The sequence below is a fragment of the Festucalex cinctus genome, chromosome 15, assembly GCF_051991245.1.
Source record: "Festucalex cinctus isolate MCC-2025b chromosome 15, RoL_Fcin_1.0, whole genome shotgun sequence".
Taxonomy (NCBI): domain Eukaryota; kingdom Metazoa; phylum Chordata; class Actinopteri; order Syngnathiformes; family Syngnathidae; genus Festucalex; species Festucalex cinctus.
In genome coordinates this window covers 19,571,487-19,589,443 of record NC_135425.1, presented here as the reverse complement: position 1 = coordinate 19,589,443, position 17,957 = coordinate 19,571,487, and the positions used below count along the sequence as shown (strand labels likewise).

The window sequence follows — 17,957 nt, the reverse complement described above, 5'->3', positions numbered from 1 at the left end:
ATGTATGACATGCAAATCACCAGCGATTGCCGCTCGGCGGGTAAATATTTGGACCTGTTACGGCTCAGCGCATTCGCATTTCACCCAGTTTGAAATGTCGTAGGTTTACAGCCTTTTTCCTGTTTGCTTTAAATACATTACTCCAGTGGCCATAGGCTACACTTTTTGGGGAAAAACAAGATAGAACAAAGGTTTATTATTATACAGAATATTATGAAAATGTGTGGTTTCAATGGATTTTGGCTTTTTATAACAATTCCGCTGGGCTTGTATTTGTTTATTTTTTTGTGCTGCATACAGTGTAACCACTATGTAAAAAAATTGTTTCAAATAATGTTCTAATATTAATATTCATTGTCCTGATCAACCAGGTGCTATCTTGTCGCAACAAATCATGTCGGATGGTTATTGCCACACTCTTCTAGACGAGATTGAAGGTCTGAGTTGCGTTGTTCGATACCGATATCGATATCGGTGTCGATATCGGTACCGACACTGGTATCGGCAGAGGTGCCAATACTGCATTAAAACAGTGGTATCGGTATCGGTGACCACTCACAAGTAACATGCTGATACCATTAATTCCAACGCTAATGTAGGATTTTGGATGCAGCATCTTGTCTTGCTGGTGCACGACATTCACTGGTATGTGACATGGTCACTGCATGCCGATCTAAGATATCCTATTGGCTCTTGAATGCTCTGAACCAATGGCAGGAAAGCATTTTCATGTTGAGGGAAAAAAACAAAAACAACCTTAAGTATCGGTATGGTATCAGTATCGGCCGATACTGCAAAGCTGGGTATCGGTATCGGGAGCCAAAAAAACGGTATCAGAACAACACTAGTTCTGAGCATAATCGAAATAGGAAGCGTTACCTTATTACAGCTGTTTGAAAGTCCCCTCTCATTAGAGGTGAGAACTGAGAAGTATCTTTGGTAAATATCAGTGGGTGTTTCACTTAAACAACAACACTGCTCATTAGGTGGGTTTGGCTCAATTCTGGTAGACAGAAAAACAACTTCTTGTCATTATGTTCAGATATTTTACATTTGATTTGATTTTTTTTTAATCAATGAGATGACATACATAGATAGATAGAGACAAAAACAGAAAATAATGTGGGTACATTCTATACGCACACACAAAGCATTGGCCTAACAAGCAAGTAAGGCAATATACGCTCCCAGTGGCCAGTTATTTTCAAGTGATCAGGACATTGTCGGAACAGTCGTGCATTCAGTTGACTTGCTATTTCTGTCATAGCATTGTCCCATACAGGGCCTTCCTGTATGGACGCCATTCTTTTCACAGAAGTAATTCCATCCTGACAGGGTAAAACTGGGCTCTTTATGGGCAATTGTGTAGATGCCAACTGGGGATAAAGCAGCAAATGCGGAGTTTGTTCCTGGAAAAGTGGGGCATCTGGTTTCTGAGGCTTTTTTTTTTTTTTTAATAAGCTTGACTAGAATGACTATCACAGAGATTACATCAGTTTTCTATTGACTCATGGAGTCATACATCATTTCAGCTCTGGAAATCACATTTCTGTTTGTAGTCCTAAATTGGATCGAAAGATTCAATCAGCAATGTGTGAACATTTCTGTAAAATGATGCAAAATGTCAAAAAAATAAAATCTTGTCCAATTTGAACACAATGCTTGCATGCATGTTTGCTCAAATTTGATGTAGATTGCAGAACATAATACACATGGTATCACACGTATCATGTTCAGAAACGTCTTACTTATGTCTGATTTCGATTTCCAAATCTACGATTCCATTCACTCATGGTGGAATGATTCACTTGCCTCACTGCTGGCAGGTCACTCAATGAGATTTCAAATATAATTGTGAATAGGTGCCTGTAACTTTTATGTTTTTGACTGGCGACCAGTCCAAGGCTATAGAAAATGTATGAATGGATGTACGATCCCATTCAGGCTGTTTCTATGCCGAAGCTTCCATTACACATTTACAAATTGGATACGGTACAAAAAATTAATTTGTGCCACTTGAACCATGTTATGTAAAAATCCTCATTCTTGTAAATGACTGATGTTATATATTCCCTTGCAGGGGAGGAGGCGCTGACGATGTACCTGGCCAAAAACAAGCTGGACAGGAAGCTCGCCAACGCCACTCAAAATGTGGAAGCCCTCCACCAGCTGGCCTCTTCCTACTTCATCGACCGTGACGGCACGATGAGGAAGTTGCATGAGATCCAGATCTCCACCAATGCCATCAAGGTTGGTTGGTCATTAACTCATTCACTCCCAGCCATTTTCACCGAGGCAAACCCCTTCGCTCCCAGTTGTTTTACTGGATTTTGCAAGTCCCCCATAATATTGTGTTCTTTTGCTGTAAAAACATGGAACGTCTTTCCAAAAGAAAGATTAGTCTCTTCTTTCATCAGGGGAAAAAAAAAAAAGTATATTTCTATCTTTTTCCGTTTTGCAACAATTAGCATTAGAATATAGCTAAATTTCATCATTATTTACAAATCTGTTTTCCTGGTTGATCTCTTATACTCTGCTGCCCCTATGCCGGCCATTTTTGCAATTACTACCATTGCTTCTCCCCATTCTCTGCAGTTGAAAGGCTGCATCAAAGCCTTTTGTAAGCTCTTAAAAAAAGCTAAAAAACAAACAAACAAAAAAACGTATAAATACGTCTTTGGGACACTTAAAACATTTAAAACAACATATTCATACGTTTTTTGGAGCAAATGAGTTAATAATAACTGTTAGAATGCTGTCTAAAAGGTGTACAATAGTAACTGTAGGCTTAAAGGCTGATCAGCACCCTTATTAACCATTAATAATAATAGCTAGAGCAAGTGTTACCAACATGGTGCCCAAGGGCAATTGGTAGCCCATAAAGTGATGGTGATGTGCATTGTGATTTCCGAGGTTTATGATATTATTCAAAAATGTTAAGACTTTCTAGAAATAGTGTTATATATTGATATGGATGTTTCCTACCATAATTAATCTTTGCTGATCCAGTATTGTGAGAAATCCTTAACATAGATTTTATCATTAGTCCTTAATAACAATTAACAATAATTTGAACAAACTTCTAAGCATATGTCAAACAGGAAGCCCTGCACATTAATCAGTACCCAAAGCAATAGTTCTCACTTTCCAATAGTTGGTGATTCCTGAATTAGAAAACACACGTTAAAAACTATGGACAAAAATTGCAACCCAATGCTTAAAGTTGTTTTACTGTCCTTAACACAACAACAATTACTAGCACTCCATAATATATTGTCTGCAATAATAATAATAATAATGACTAGAGACCTGTTGTTGTTGTTGTTGTTATTATTATTATATGTATGTATTTTTTTCCCATCCATCCATTATCTGCTGCTTATCCGCGGTCGGGTCGCGTTGTTGTTATTTTCACTATAATCACTGTTGTTGGTGGTAGTGTTCTCATATTTCCATATGCCTTTAGATTGAGTAATAATGCAAGAACAAAAGTTTCTTGCATAATTACTCAGTCTAAAGGCAGGAGGGAAAAAATTGCATATTGTAATTTATTACAGCCAGCATATACACATGCCACATATACAAAACACATTTTTTACAGGTAGAAGCCGAGTCTGAGAAAAGGCCGTTAATGCAATGCATGCATGCAGCTGTATGTTGAATAAATAATGCTGCCCAGGGCCCCAGAACAACAGACCACCGCTCTCCAATGACCTTGCCGGCACGTACAGAAGTTATTTATTTTTTATTTTTTGAAAAGCAATACCATGAGTATTAAAGTTCCATGTGTCACTGCAGTAGAATGAATTATTCTGTGAGGGTTGGCTTCCTGTATTTTTATTTTATTTTATTTTTTTAACGAGAACTGACAACTGTCAGTTGGCTAAAATTTGATGTGAATTTGTCATTTTCACATAATTCACCATATACATATTCACTTTTGCTTAAGTTTCCAGGATATGAATATTTTTATTTTCTGTTTAAACATTTCATTTGAGATTGGGTGAAACCTCAAGCGAACAAACTGAATACTGAATTCTTTCCCTTTTTTTTTTTTTTCCCAAGTAAACACAATCAGTGCTAGATGGAATTACGTGACCCATACAAGCGCTGAACAACAAGCTGTTTATTTCAAGCCCTGGCGCTCCAAATTATTTCGACTTATTTGGCTTTTCAAAGTCCCACAATCACGCAATTCTTAGATGGAATGAAACTAGAAATAGGCCGGAGCACAGAGAAAATGAAATGTCGCACTCCTTGCTACTTGTATTCGCCCTCTGTGAATGTAAATCATTTGAAATCTTTCAATCACCAGCGCTGAGCTCTGAATGGGGTGTTACCGAACAAAAAAAAAAAAAAAAAGTTAACATCGGTTTGAAATCCCTCATTCCTGCTCCAAACGGGAAAAGCGACAAGAGCTCACAGGAATCAAGAAAATCTGCATTTAAAGCCCATCATGATGCTGGTTTCAGTTTTGATGACAAATGGTCTTTGTTTACAACTTTGTATGTGCATGCGTGTGACATTAAACAGAAATATGATCAAAAAATATATAAAAAAATAATAATTACATCTAGTAATTTAAATTATGTCATACCTCATACATGTGTTGCATTTTTAGAAAATGGAAAGGAAAAATGCTATATTGTGATGTATAATCTGACTTTGTCATATATATTATTTTTTTGTTGTTGTTGTAATTTTATGTATAAAAATATACCAGTGGTATTGGTGACTACTCAAAAGCTGAGTATTCGTACTGGCATCGGTCTAAGAAAAAAAAAGTGGTATCGAACATCCCTATATAGTATTAAAATAACCGCTGAAAATGACCTTTTTGAAATAGTTGGGTAAATACATTTTTTTTTTCCCCTGTTGAACACAATCTACCAGTATTTAAAAAAAATCTAGAATCTTTAGTAAAGAATAAACATGTATCATGTTAAGGTTAAATAAATAAATAAATACATTTTGACATACTTTTTTAATTTTTATTTTATTTTATTTTATTTTTATTTTTATTTTTTTATTCTGAGTAAGTCACAGTGTCCCATCACTCGTTAGCTAATCATAGAGTAGACCCGTGCACTACTCATGGTGTCCTTGGGGCTAACTCGTACCTGTTGGCTGTTTTTTTTTTATTTATTTATTTATTTATTTTTTTTATTTTTTTTAGTACATTGCACATTAATCAGCACAAAACTAATCTGTGTGCAGTATGTTGTCTTGCTCCCTCCCTCCTCCTCCTCCTTTAAGCGCAGAGGAGGAGGATAAAAAAAAAAGTTAATTGTAGGCAATTGAATTCAAAGGCGGCTTGTTTACTCTGCAAGCAACCAATCATATTGCGCATCCTCTCAGAAAAGAAAAGAAGAGCTAATTACTGGTGACAGCCATTGAAACCTTGACGTTTTAAATCCACGATAAACCTTCAAAACTGTAATCGGCCCATGCCTTATTAGCTGCAAAATTCCTGAAAATGATGATTTATGGCAATTTAATATTTGGTGCTAATTTGAATCCTTCAAGGAGAAAACCCTGATTTCTGAAGCAAATTTAGCAATTCAGCAGGATTTTGTACAAGCCGTGACATTTGGCTGCTACAGAACAGACTTCCTGTTGAATTTTGAGCATAGGTCCTTGAGACTTTTTTTGTAGGGGTGTGCTCAAAAAATCGATACGGCAATATATTGTTGCGGGCCTCATTACAATACACGTATCGATACGCAGGCGTCAGAATCGATATTGCTCGTTATCTTTAAATAGGCAGTTAACGTTTGCCTTTGCAGCTTGCATTGTACCTAAAAAATAAAAACCAGCAGCGTCTTTGAAGTTAATTGTCTTCAATTAATGCAAAAATAGCTCACCAGTGATTGGACACTGTGTCTTGCTAAGAAAAATAAAAACCACACCTGTTTTTAATTCCCAAATATTTCAAATAAGCACATTTTAGAGCTGTAATTTGAATACTTTGATATTTTTGCTCATATCGGCTCATGCCTATTAATAAATTTTCCCGGTGTGTCTGTGAAAGCTGCTCCTTGCTCTGCAGTGCGTACACATTTAAACCAGGCAAGAGCTGCTAACAAAAATATTTTTGTCAGTCAGCATAACAAACATATTCTTTAGGTGTACATATGACTGTTATGCAAGTAAATGAATGTAATATATCGGGATACGTATCGCCTTGAAGATCAAGTATCGCGATACGTATCGTATCGTGACCCCTGTATCGTGATACATATTGTATCGTGAGGTTGGCGGCAATACCCAGTCCTACTTTTTTGTGCATCCTGATAGACAGGTCCACCCAATTTCAAGTTGATTACTGTGACACCACTAAAATCGATTTCCACTTCTTCAGTTAAACTTCTCACTAGTCAAAGTTTTGGACGTTTTCAGTACGTTTTGCTCCTTTGCAAACCTCAATCACAACATTGTTCCCTTTTGGAAAAGCTTGCTAATGTGTGGTTTAGTGAAACAAATAAGGAGTGGAGTTCAGATTACGTCAGAACTTTTCAATGTTTTGTTTTTCACATGACTAATTGACAGAAGAGGGCTTTATTATGCCATTAGTAGTTTAGTGTGCAACTGTACTGCAAAACCTTCCTCCTCAACTCCTCATCCAGGCCCTTCATTGACGTCCTTATCGTTTTTTTTTGGGGGGGGCTGGTGAGTGACAAGAGGATTAAGGCGCCGTGGCAGATGAGAGTGCAGGTAGTGACGAGTCGAGCGTGGCGAAATTAAGCAAACCTGACAGTGGCTGCTGAGTCAGTTTCTGAGGGAAGGCAAGACCGGGAGCGGTGTCAAGGGAATCCTGGGATGGCTCTTTGACAAGACGTGGAGTGGACAGTGCGTTTGTCTGTCAAGTGTGACAGACGCGCGGCGTATGTCACGAGGTGAGGCTTGTCCGATTTTGAGGAACAACTGCTCGAGGGCGTGGCGCTACGATTTAGTAGACGGCGCGTCGGGATCCCGGATATCGCATCTGCCGGGACGTAATGACTCATTTGCAACTCCTGCTGGTTATCTCTTGCTCTTCTATCAGGCTAATGTAGCAGCGACGCCGATTTGCTGTGCAGATAGACAAAACACAGATGTGTGCAGATCACAGCAGCTCCTTATGGTGTGTTTTGTCTTCTACTTTACCTCATTCACTCCCAGCCATTTTCACAGAAGCAGTCCCGTTCGCTCCCGGCTGTTTTACTGGATTTTGATTGATTTTGCAAGGCCCACAGAATATTGTGTTCATTAGCATTAGCATTAGAACAGAGCTAAGTTTCATCAGTTTTCACAAATCTATTTAAAATTGTAAGTAATTGAGCTTTTTTTCTACATGGCCCTGGTTGATCTTCTTTGCTCTGCTGCCACCAGCTGGCCGTTTGTGTAATAACTACCATTTCTGCAACCATTCTTTGCAGTTTAGAGGTTGCATCAAAGCCTTCTGTATGCTCTGGCATAAAAAAACAAAAAAAACGTATAAATACGTCTTTGGGACACTTAAAACGTGTCCCGACATAGTTGCTACCAACGGCAACAAAATGTCACAGGTCATTCTTGGTACTCCTTAGGAAAGATGTTCATCTTGAGTACAACACATACCAGAAGAGAAAAAACACACACAAAACAAAAACGTATAAATACGTCTTTGGGACACTTAGAACATTAAAAAAACGTATTTATACGTTATTGGGAGCAAATGAGTTAACTGCAGAGTAACACATGTTGAATTGAGTACACAGCTCAGTTCCATTTTACAAGAGATTCCTTTTAGATTGGCAAATACGTTCATCGTGTTCACCACGAGCGACAAAAGCTGACGATGCACTGTGAAACATTGCTTCAAGGCGGACTCATTTTTCAATGAGTTTTCAAATCTGGTCAGGCAATGTGCAGGAGGAGAGGGATAATTTATTGATCCCAAATTGATCTCAGTGTGATAAGACTACAATAGAGCCTTTTGTCAATGTTTTTTAGAACACCTCTTTGATGTACTTTGCCAAAAATGTTAGTACAGGCAAACTAGCTGACACCATTCTCTGCAGCAGGGAGTTAATATTTGACAACACTTAAACAGGGACCACATTTTCCAGTGACGGTCTACCCTCACATGCGTATGTGGAACAAAATTATCCAGCTAACAAATAATTTCCGAGACAGACACATAACATTCTATAGAATTGTGGGATTTCACAATTAGCATTATTGTCTGGGGAATGATGTCAAGTATGTGTCATGTTAGGTTTCAACCGCATGAAAAATTCAAACCTAAAAGAAAAAACCCACAAGGCTTTTTGACTGTATGAGGGCTCCAATTTTAATTATATTTATAAACAATGTACATTATGAATGTCAAGTTTTACCATGATTATATTCACAGTTAAACATGTCAGGCCAAAACAGACTGCCTTAAATAAATATTCATAAGTGACTTAAAAATAAATAAATAAATAAAATCAATTTGTTTATTTAAAGTAAAATCCATAAAGATTTATTTATTATTATTATTATTATTATTATTATTATATAATAATAATAATAATAATTACTAATGTTAAGTCAAAAAATGCACTTCCAATTAACCAGTTGTCAATTTTTGGTGAACCAGTTGTGTTGGCATCTATTGAATATGACTAATAAAGTAATTTCTAATCTAACTTAGTTACATTTAAAGTCAAGTAAACAGTAAAGCAACAAAAAGTTACTTTTTACAAGGTAACTGTGGCAACACTGATTGTAGTACGGAGAAGGTAGTAATGCCGTAAGATTCTTAACCAAGCCGATTGAGGAATAAAAAATTCATAACCTCGCATGTTAAATGACAGCCGATGAATCAATGACATCTGCTTTTCCTGACTTTGATTGGATGTGCTTTAATAAAACCGAAACAAAACCTTAGATGATGAACGGAACATTTTGAATGGATGGTCAACAATATATGTAAATAATATAGGCCTTTAAAATGTTAACTTTTCAAAAATGCTTGTATGTATTACATCACACACATCAAACCGCACGATGTAATACAAAACATTCAAATCTATGTGTTTTAAACTCAAGTAAATGGACTTAAAAAAAAATAAAAAATAAAGTAAAATACACTTTACAGCAGATCATGGTGAGCAAGCGCTGCGTGAATATAAAACATGCATAGCCAAGTGTTATGTGCCGTGAGGCAAAGCAAGGCCAGGACCCAGGATGCAGAGTGAGAGACAAAGTCCACAGTTTATTGTTCACAAAAGTATCAACAGAAAATCACCTTGCTCAGGGAAAAAGTTCTAGAAAACAAAGTAGCAACCAAAAATCACCTTGTTCAGGGATGAAGAAACACTAAAGCGCAAAGTAGCAACATAAAACACTAGGGACCAAAGTAGCAACAGAAAGAGCCGTCTTAATAGACCGGTAGAACGAGAAACAAAAAACCACTACAAGCCGGAGACCAGGGACTAGAACACAACAAGGGTGTGGCAGGAGGAGACAAGCAAACGTAGCAGGTATGGCAAGGGAATGTTCCGGCACAGAACCAAAGGAGGGGCTGGTTAAATAGGTTGTTGGCTCATCAGGCTGATGAGCCTCAGGTGTGGGAGCAGGCCTCTGCCTGCGAGGTTGGCGCCGCCTCCTGCCACACTCTGGAACTGCTGGAGAGACAACAGAACCATCACAGTACCCCCCCCCTAAGGAACGCCACCCGGCGTTCGACCAGGCTTATCAGGGTTACGGGCATAGAACTCACGCAGCAGTTGCGGGTCCAAAATGAGGGCACGTGAGATCCAGGAGCGGTCCTCCGGGCCGTACCCCTCCCAGTCGACGAGATACTGGAACCCCCTGCCCCGCCTGCGGACATCAAGGATGCGATTCACGGTGTATGCAGGGTGTCCATCAACGATCCGGGGAGGAGGTGGCGGTGGGGCGGGTGGCTGGAGGGGGCTATCCACGACCGGTTTCAGAAGAGACACGTGGAAAACGGGGTGGATCCTGAGGGATGACGGGAGCCGAAGTCGGACAGCATTCGGGTTGATGATCTTGTCAATGGGAAAAGGGCCAATGAAGCGTGGAGCCATTTTGCGGGAGTCCACTTGAAGGGGCAGGTCACGTGCGGAAAGCCAGACACGCTGTCCCACTTGGTAGTCGGGGGCTGGGGTTCTCCTCCGGTCAGCCAGGCGTCGGTTGCGCTCCGCTGTCCTGGACAGCGCTGCTCGAGCCTCCCTCCAGACTCGTCTGGCACGGCGGAAGTGGGCATGGATGGACGGGACGGCAACCTCGGACTCCTGGCTGGGAAACAGAGGGGGTTGGTAGCCCGAGGTCACCTTAAATGGGGACATGCCTGTGGCAGTGCTGATCAGTGTGTTATGCGCGTATTCCACCCATGGGAGGTGCGCGGACCAGGAGGCAGGAAGGCGTGAGGCTACGCAGCGCAGAGCTGTTTCCAGGTCTTGGTTTGCACGCTCCGTCTGACCGTTGGTTTGGGGGTGGTAGCCGGAGGAGAGACTGGGAGAGATCCCCAGTGCCCGACAGAAAGCCTTCCAGACTTGAGAGGTGAATTGTGGACCCCTGTCCGACACGATGTCTGTGGGGATTCCGTGGAGCCTGAATACATGTTGGACCAATAGGTTAGCAGTCTCCAAGGCGGTGGGGAGTTTTGGGAGGGGGACATAATGAACTGACTTGGAGAATCTGTCGACGATGGTAAGGATTGTGTCATTGCCCTCGGATGGGGGAAGTCCCGTGACGAAATCCACCGCGATATGCGACCATGGCCGAGAGGGGATGGGCAAGGGGCGTAATAGGCCTGCCGGGGCTTGATGAGAAGGTTTATTGCGGGCGCAAACTGAGCATGACGCAACAAAAGCTCGAACATCGGCAGCCATGGTTGGCCACCAGAAGCGCTGTTGGATCAGGGAGAGTGTCCGGTGGATCCCAGGGTGGCAAGCGATTCTTGAGGTATGCCCCCAGAGGAGCACAGGAGTCCTGGCGGCAGGTGGCACGAACAGTTTCCCTGGAGGACATTCATTTGGAACTGGTTGGTTGTCAAGTGCCTCCTGAACTTTCTTCTCTACTCGCCACCGCATCGCCCCGACCACACACTCAGGGGAGAGGATCGTGCTTGAGTCCCTCTCTTCCTCTCCAGAGGCGAACTGCCGGGAGAGGGCGTCAGGTTTCAGGTTTCGGGAGCCGGGGCGGTAGGTGAGGGTGAAGTTGAAGCGTCCGAGGAAGAGAGCCCAACGAGCTTGACGAGAGTTCAGTCGTTTGGCGGTGCGAAGATAGGACAAGTTCTTGTGGTCCGTCCAAACAATGAAGGGATGAGTTGCACCCTCCAGCCAATGCCGCCATTCTTGGAGGGCTAGGACCACTGCCAGGAGTTCGCGGTTGCCCACATCATAGTTGCGCTCCGCCGGGGAAAGCCGGCGGGAGAAGTAAGCACAGGGGTGTAGTTTTTGGTCCGCAGGCAGGCGCTGAGAGAGGACGGCCCCCACTCCTGAATCTGACGCATCCACCTCTACCACAAACTGCTGCTCGGGATCTGGGTGGGCGAGAACAGGGGCATTAACAAAGAGTTCTTTCAGACGGTTAAAAGCACATTGAGCATCAGCAGACCACACGAAGCGAAGTTTGTTTGAGGTCAAACACGTGAGAGGAGCAGCTATACTACTATAGTTTCGGATAAATCTCCTATAGAAGTTAGCGAACCCAAGGAAACGTTGCAGCTGCTTCCGATTGGTAGGCAGAGGCCAATTTTTAACCGCTTCGATTTTAGAGGGATCGGCCCTGAGCCGCCCCTTTTCTATCACATAGCCCAGGAAATTGACAGTGGAAACATGAAATTCACATTTCTCAACTTTAACATACAGTTTGTTTTCTAGTAACCTCCGCAGGACATCTCTTACGTGCCCCACATGCTCTTCATGTGATCGAGAAAAGATGAGAATATAGTCTAGATATGCAAATACATTCTTATCGAGCAGGTCTCTGAGTACATCATTCACAAATGACTGGAATGTTGCTGGAGCGTTTGTGAGCCCAAAGGGCATGACCAAATACTCAAAATGTCCCAAATGGGTATTGAAGGCAGTTTTCCACTCGTCGCCGTCGCGTATCCTTACCAGGTGGTAGGCGTTTCGGAGGTCCAATTTGGTGAACACCATTGCATTGTGGAGAGGGCTGAATGCAGCGTCCAGGAGCGGCAGAGGGTACTTGTTTTTAACTGTGATGGTGTTTAAGCCAGTGTAGTCAATGCAAGGACGCAGAGTTTTATCCTTCTTTTCCACAAAGAAAAACCCTGCGCCTAATGGAGATGAAGACGGTCTTATAAGTCCTGCAGCTAATGAGTCGGTGATGTATTTTTCCATTGCTTCCCGTTCGGGTTTGGTTAAGTTGTATAGCCTGTGTGTTGGGAGTGGAGCCCCAGGGAGCAGTTCTATAACACAGTCATAGGGTCTATGTGGGGGAAGGGAGCACGCCAAGTCCTTTCTGAAAACTGCCTTTAAATCGTGGTATTCACTGGGGACGTTACTTAGGTCAATATCTTTTGAGTAGTGGGGAGAGTTAGGACCCCTGGCAGGTAGGGCTGACTTTAGACAGTGGGCATGGCAATAGTTGCTCCAGTTCCGAATTGTGCCTGTGGACCAGTCTATGTGGGGGTTATGCAGCTTCAACCAGGGAATCCCTAGAATTGCGGTGTTGAGGGGGGAGGAAATCACATAGAACTCAATTACTTCATGATGGTTACTAGAGAGTGTCAGTTTAATGGGTGCGGTTCTGTGTGTAACCCTTTCTAGAAGCCTCCCGTCGACTGCAAGAACTTTCTTGGGGGAGGTCAGTGGAGTCAGGGAAAGATTGTTGTTTTTAACATAGTCAATGTCTATGAAGTTGTCATCGGCTCCGGAGTCTATCAGCACCTGGACAGGTAACGAGCAGAGTGTCGTGTGAATCATACCTGGTACCTGTATTTGGGAGGACGAGGGGGAAGATATTCGGCTCACCAGTGCCTCCCTTCCTACTGGTGAGCCCCAGCTTTTGGCAACTCGGGGCAGCTTGCCAAGAAGTGGCCCCCCTGGCCGCAGTACAGGCACAGTCGGCTCCTCATGCGTCGCTGTCGTTCGACAGGGGTGAGTCGAGCCCTGCCCAACTCCATGGGCTCGTCGCGAGGTGTCGTGCTGGAATGGAGTTCAGGAGCGGTGCTCGGAGATGAGGCGGTGGAGTTCCCCATGACGGTTGAGCTGGACGGTGAGAAAGTTGACGAGCGACGAGCCATGTCCATCTTCCTCTCCCTGAGCCGATTGTCCATCCGTGTTGCTAATGTAATAAGGTCATTTAGTGAGTTACATTCATCCCTTAAAGCCAACTCATCTTTTATCTCCCCAGCGAGCCCCTTTTGAAAAATTGTTTGTAGCTCAGAGTCCCCCCATCCGCTACTGGCTGCCAGAACCTGGAAAGTTAATGCATATTGAGAGACAGAGTGGCTACCTTGACGCAGATCCAGCAACTGGCCAACTGCTTCCTTGCCTCGCACCGGGTGATCAAAAATGCGTTTCATTTCTCCGGTAAACTGTTCATAATCATTTAGCACTGCCGATCCTTGTTCTGTGATTGCCAAGGCCCAAGCGGCCGCTTGTCCTGATAACAGACTCATAATGAAAGCGATTTTTGACTGGGCAGTAGCATAAGTACTGGGTTGCTGGTTAAACACTAATCTACATTGTAGCAAAAACTGAGCACATGTGCCTAAGTCTCCAGAATACCTAGCAGGAATCGGAATAAATGGCTCTCTGGGAGAAGACGGCTGGGAGGCTGGAGGGGTTGCCGCCGATGGAGAGGGCGAGCAACCAGAGGAGCTGGACGACGGCAGTTGGTGACTCATGGCTGCCATCTGCTTGTTCAGCTGGTCCACACTGGTGGTGAGTTGCTGTAGATGGTCCATCACTTGTTGCAGGGTTGATTGGTGTTGTCCAACAAGTGCTCCTTGTGCCGAAAGCGCACTCCTTAAGCGCTCTGACTCTGCTGGGTCCATTATGGCCGGAACATTCTGTTATGTGCCGTGAGGCAAAGCAAGGCCAGGACCCAGGATGCAGAGTGAGAGACAAAGTCCACAGTTTATTGTTCACAAAAGTATCAACAGAAAATCACCTTGCTCAGGGAAAAAGTTCTAGAAAACAAAGTAGCAACCAAAAATCACCTTGTTCAGGGATGAAGAAACACTAAAGCGCAAAGTAGCAACATAAAACACTAGGGACCAAAGTAGCAACAGAAAGAGCCGTCTTAATAGACCGGTAGAACGAGAAACAAAAAACCACTACAAGCCGGAGACCAGGGACTAGAACACAACAAGGGTGTGGCAGGAGGAGACAAGCAAACGTAGCAGGTATGGCAAGGGAATGTTCCGGCACAGAACCAAAGGAGGGGCTGGTTAAATAGGTTGTTGGCTCATCAGGCTGATGAGCCTCAGGTGTGGGAGCAGGCCTCTGCCTGCGAGGTTGGCGCCGCCTCCTGCCACACTCTGGAACTGCTGGAGAGACAACAGAACCATCACACCAAGTGTATTATTGCAGACATAACATAACCCAAATTTAATCTCACTTTATGTGCCTTATAAAACCCCTTGACTCTGAATAACGACGACAGAAATAGCTGTTTTCCGCTCACGTCGCACACAAGAGCGAAAGTGATGCGAATGTGCAAGGCGAAGCAAAGTCCGGCCCGTGGATCTATAAACACAGGGAACAAGGGCTTTGCTCCTCCAATATTGATTCAGTGTGGCTGTGAGAGCTGCTTTGCAGTGCAAACTTACAATCAGGATGAAAAGCATGTGTCAATACGGCCGGAATGTTTTGAGACGTTTCCTGTCGACGCGGAAGCAGGTTGAACCAAGTCGATTTTGCTCCGGCGGGATGTCAGTCGCTCACAAAGCAAAGCTTTATGCATTATTTTGGTGGAACACTATTTGCTCAAAAGTCCAGTCTGCTGTAAAACGAGTTTGACTCACGATTACCACAGTGGCATTTTCACGGTAGCCGAAAACTATTTTGAATGGTCATGAAACTCTTCACATCATGCCTCACCTACATTGTATGACGTAGGTAAGAAATTTGTGTAATTTATTGTTGAGTATCTGTTTTAGAATACATGCTTCTGCTTCTAGTAAGCATTTGTCAAAGTAGAACTGGAATTTACCAAAAAATGGCAGCCTTCCTGTTCAATTTTGAGCATGGGTCTTTGATAGGGATGCAGGATAATATCGGCAATTGTCGACCAATTTGACGTCAAACAGATAAACCAGATAATAGAGAACTCAACCAATAATTATCGGCAATTATCGACCAATTTGACGTCCTACAGATAAACCAGATAATAAAGAAATTTGCCAAAGATTATCGGGCAATTATCGATCAATTTGATTTCATACAGATAAACCAGATAATAAACTAATTCACCAAAAATTATCAACCAATTTGACATCGTACAGATAAACCAGATAATAAAGAAATGTGTCAAAAATGATCGTCAATTTTCGATCAATTTGATTTCATACAGATAAACCAGATATTAGAGAAAGCTACGAATAATTATCGTCAATTATCAACCAATTTGACGTCATACAGATAAACCAGATAATAAAGAAATCCGCTGAAAATTATCGGAAATTATCGACCAGTTTGAAATTGACAATTGAAACGCATAAATTTTACACTATGTTTCAACGTATTTGTTCACGTTAGACTTATTGTAGGACTCAAAAGTATATTCTTATTCAAGTTCAATTTGCAAACAATTATCGGCTTACTTATCGGTTATCGACATCGGCACGTCTAAATTATTGCTTTATCGGTATCGGTTGAAAATAGCATTATCGTGCATCCCTAGTCTTTGAGACTTGTTTTTAAGTGTCCTACCCAATATTGTGTTGATTGGTGAAACCAATGTATGCAGCTTTTTTTTTTTTTTTTCCTTTTTCTTTTCAACTTTCCAGAGGGAGCTATTAGGTCAGTTGGTGCCCAGGGGCGTGTTCAGGGCCCCTAAACAACATATATGTCTGGGCATATTGAGTCCCTCAGAAAGGCAATTAATGGTTTGGAAGAAGAATAAGGAACACAGTGATCGCAAGAGGGATCGTCATTACATAAATTAAATATAAATTCAAGATTAAAAAAAAATAACCAAATCTCAGAATTAAATCAGACAATTTAAAGAAACAACGCTATACTTGGAAATAGGTCTCTCTTTAAAATTATCTCGATTTTTTTCAAACTATTTTATGTAGAACTAATGGTATCAGTACTTGGTGTCATATCAGTGATTAAACGAGCACTCGTACTGGTATCAGTCTGAAAAAAAATCTCATAAAACATCCCTAATCTAAATGAAATGGGAAATACCTTACTTCAATATGTTGAATATGATTTTACGTCAACTTCCTTAACAATAGTACACATATACTAAAAATATTTTTCTCATACTTAGAGCTTCTTGTCCTGTAAGTTGGACCAAACACAGAAGCTGATGTAAATTCATCAACTATCACCATCTGATGTTGAAAACAGCAGATGCTCTCATTTGGAAATGGATGCACACTCCTGCCCATGGTCGGACACAAGCTGGTGACTGCACAATCCCCTTCAGCAAGATGGCCACTGATGGTTTGCCGCCAGCTTCGCTGTTGGCTGTCAGCCTAAGAATGCACAAGTGTGTCTGATGATGGATCGATGCTTCATCTTAGAACCGAAGCGGAGCATATTTACCACATTTATCAGGAAATTAACACGTAACATATTGTCGCTGTTGAATGACAAATGTGTGTAACATTTGTTTTGTTTTTTTGTCCGTTGCAAACTCACTAGACTTCTCGGTATGACTTCAGTCAGTTGTATGGAATTGTCAATTTTCTGTATCTATCTATCTATCTATCTATCTATCTAGCTAGCTACCTGCTAGCTAGCTAGCTAGCTAGCTAGCTACCTGCTAGCTATCTATCTAGCTAGCTAGCTACCGAGCTACCTGCTAGCTAGCTAGCTAGCTAGCTACCGAGCTACCTGCTAGCTAGCTAGCTAGCTACCGAGCTACCTGCTAGCTAGCTAGCTAGCTAGCTACCGAGCTACCTGCTAGCTAGATAGCTATCTATCTATTAAAGGTAGCACATGTTGTGTTTGAGCAATAAACATAACTATGTGCAAAGTAAAGAATTTATTAAATATTTGCGTAGAATATTCAGAATATTTGTTCATAAATGTCGAAAATATTAACACATAGCAGGTGCTCTTTATTTAAATTTGGTACATATTTAAATATATCTGGTGTATGCCACACGCCAAGAGCAGTAAGCGCGCACTTGCTGACATTTTCCTTGTCGTGTGTTCAATTGGTTAAGATTGAAAGAATCTTATAATTCTAATAATAATAATAATTCTTAGTGTTTCCTGTGGGACGATGAGCTACATACATGTCGTAGCAACTCCTCCCGGTAGAATCATTCTGCTCAATATGATACTCATTGAAAAAGTATCAATCAGTTGATTAACTTATTGTTCATTTTGCCCATAATCAATCACTGGGAATGTAGTCAAATTGTTGTGCCCATACGCGTTATTCCCCTTGTGCCTCTTTTGAAAAATCGTGTCATTATAAAATTGTTAATGAGGCGACGTTATGACGCTGCATGAGAAAGCATGAGGACAGCCAGCAGGACATAACAATCAGTCGCTTATTAGCAGACATCTGTGCAGGTGCTTTCTCATTAAGCTCTTTCTGTGGAAAAATACAAACAATACTTTTGGATTGTTATTGCGGCTGTGCTGTGCCTGCCGCAATTGTTTGACTGCCGCCAAAGTCATTACAGGATATTAGAAAGTTGAGTGAAAATGTGGAAAGCGTTTATTAAGTGAAATCCTCTTGTGGGAAATCTCAAATTTTACCGGCCTGTTTGTATCTCTCGTGTGTCGACCTTATCCAATTGCCACTAAAACGTGTGA

The 17,957-nt window shown here is 41.9% G+C and overlaps 1 protein-coding gene across 2 annotated transcripts in view; it reads left to right on the top strand.

The window, feature by feature from the left end:
- brinp1 (bone morphogenetic protein/retinoic acid inducible neural-specific 1) overlaps positions 1-17,957 on the top strand; it is a 214,413-nt gene that overhangs the window by 141,105 nt on the left and 55,351 nt on the right. For both annotated transcript variants that reach the window (XM_077497593.1, XM_077497592.1), the window contains one exon: positions 2,081-2,250. In XM_077497593.1, coding sequence (XP_077353719.1) covers positions 2,081-2,250 — 170 coding nt within the window. The remainder of the gene's footprint in view (positions 1-2,080; positions 2,251-17,957) is intronic.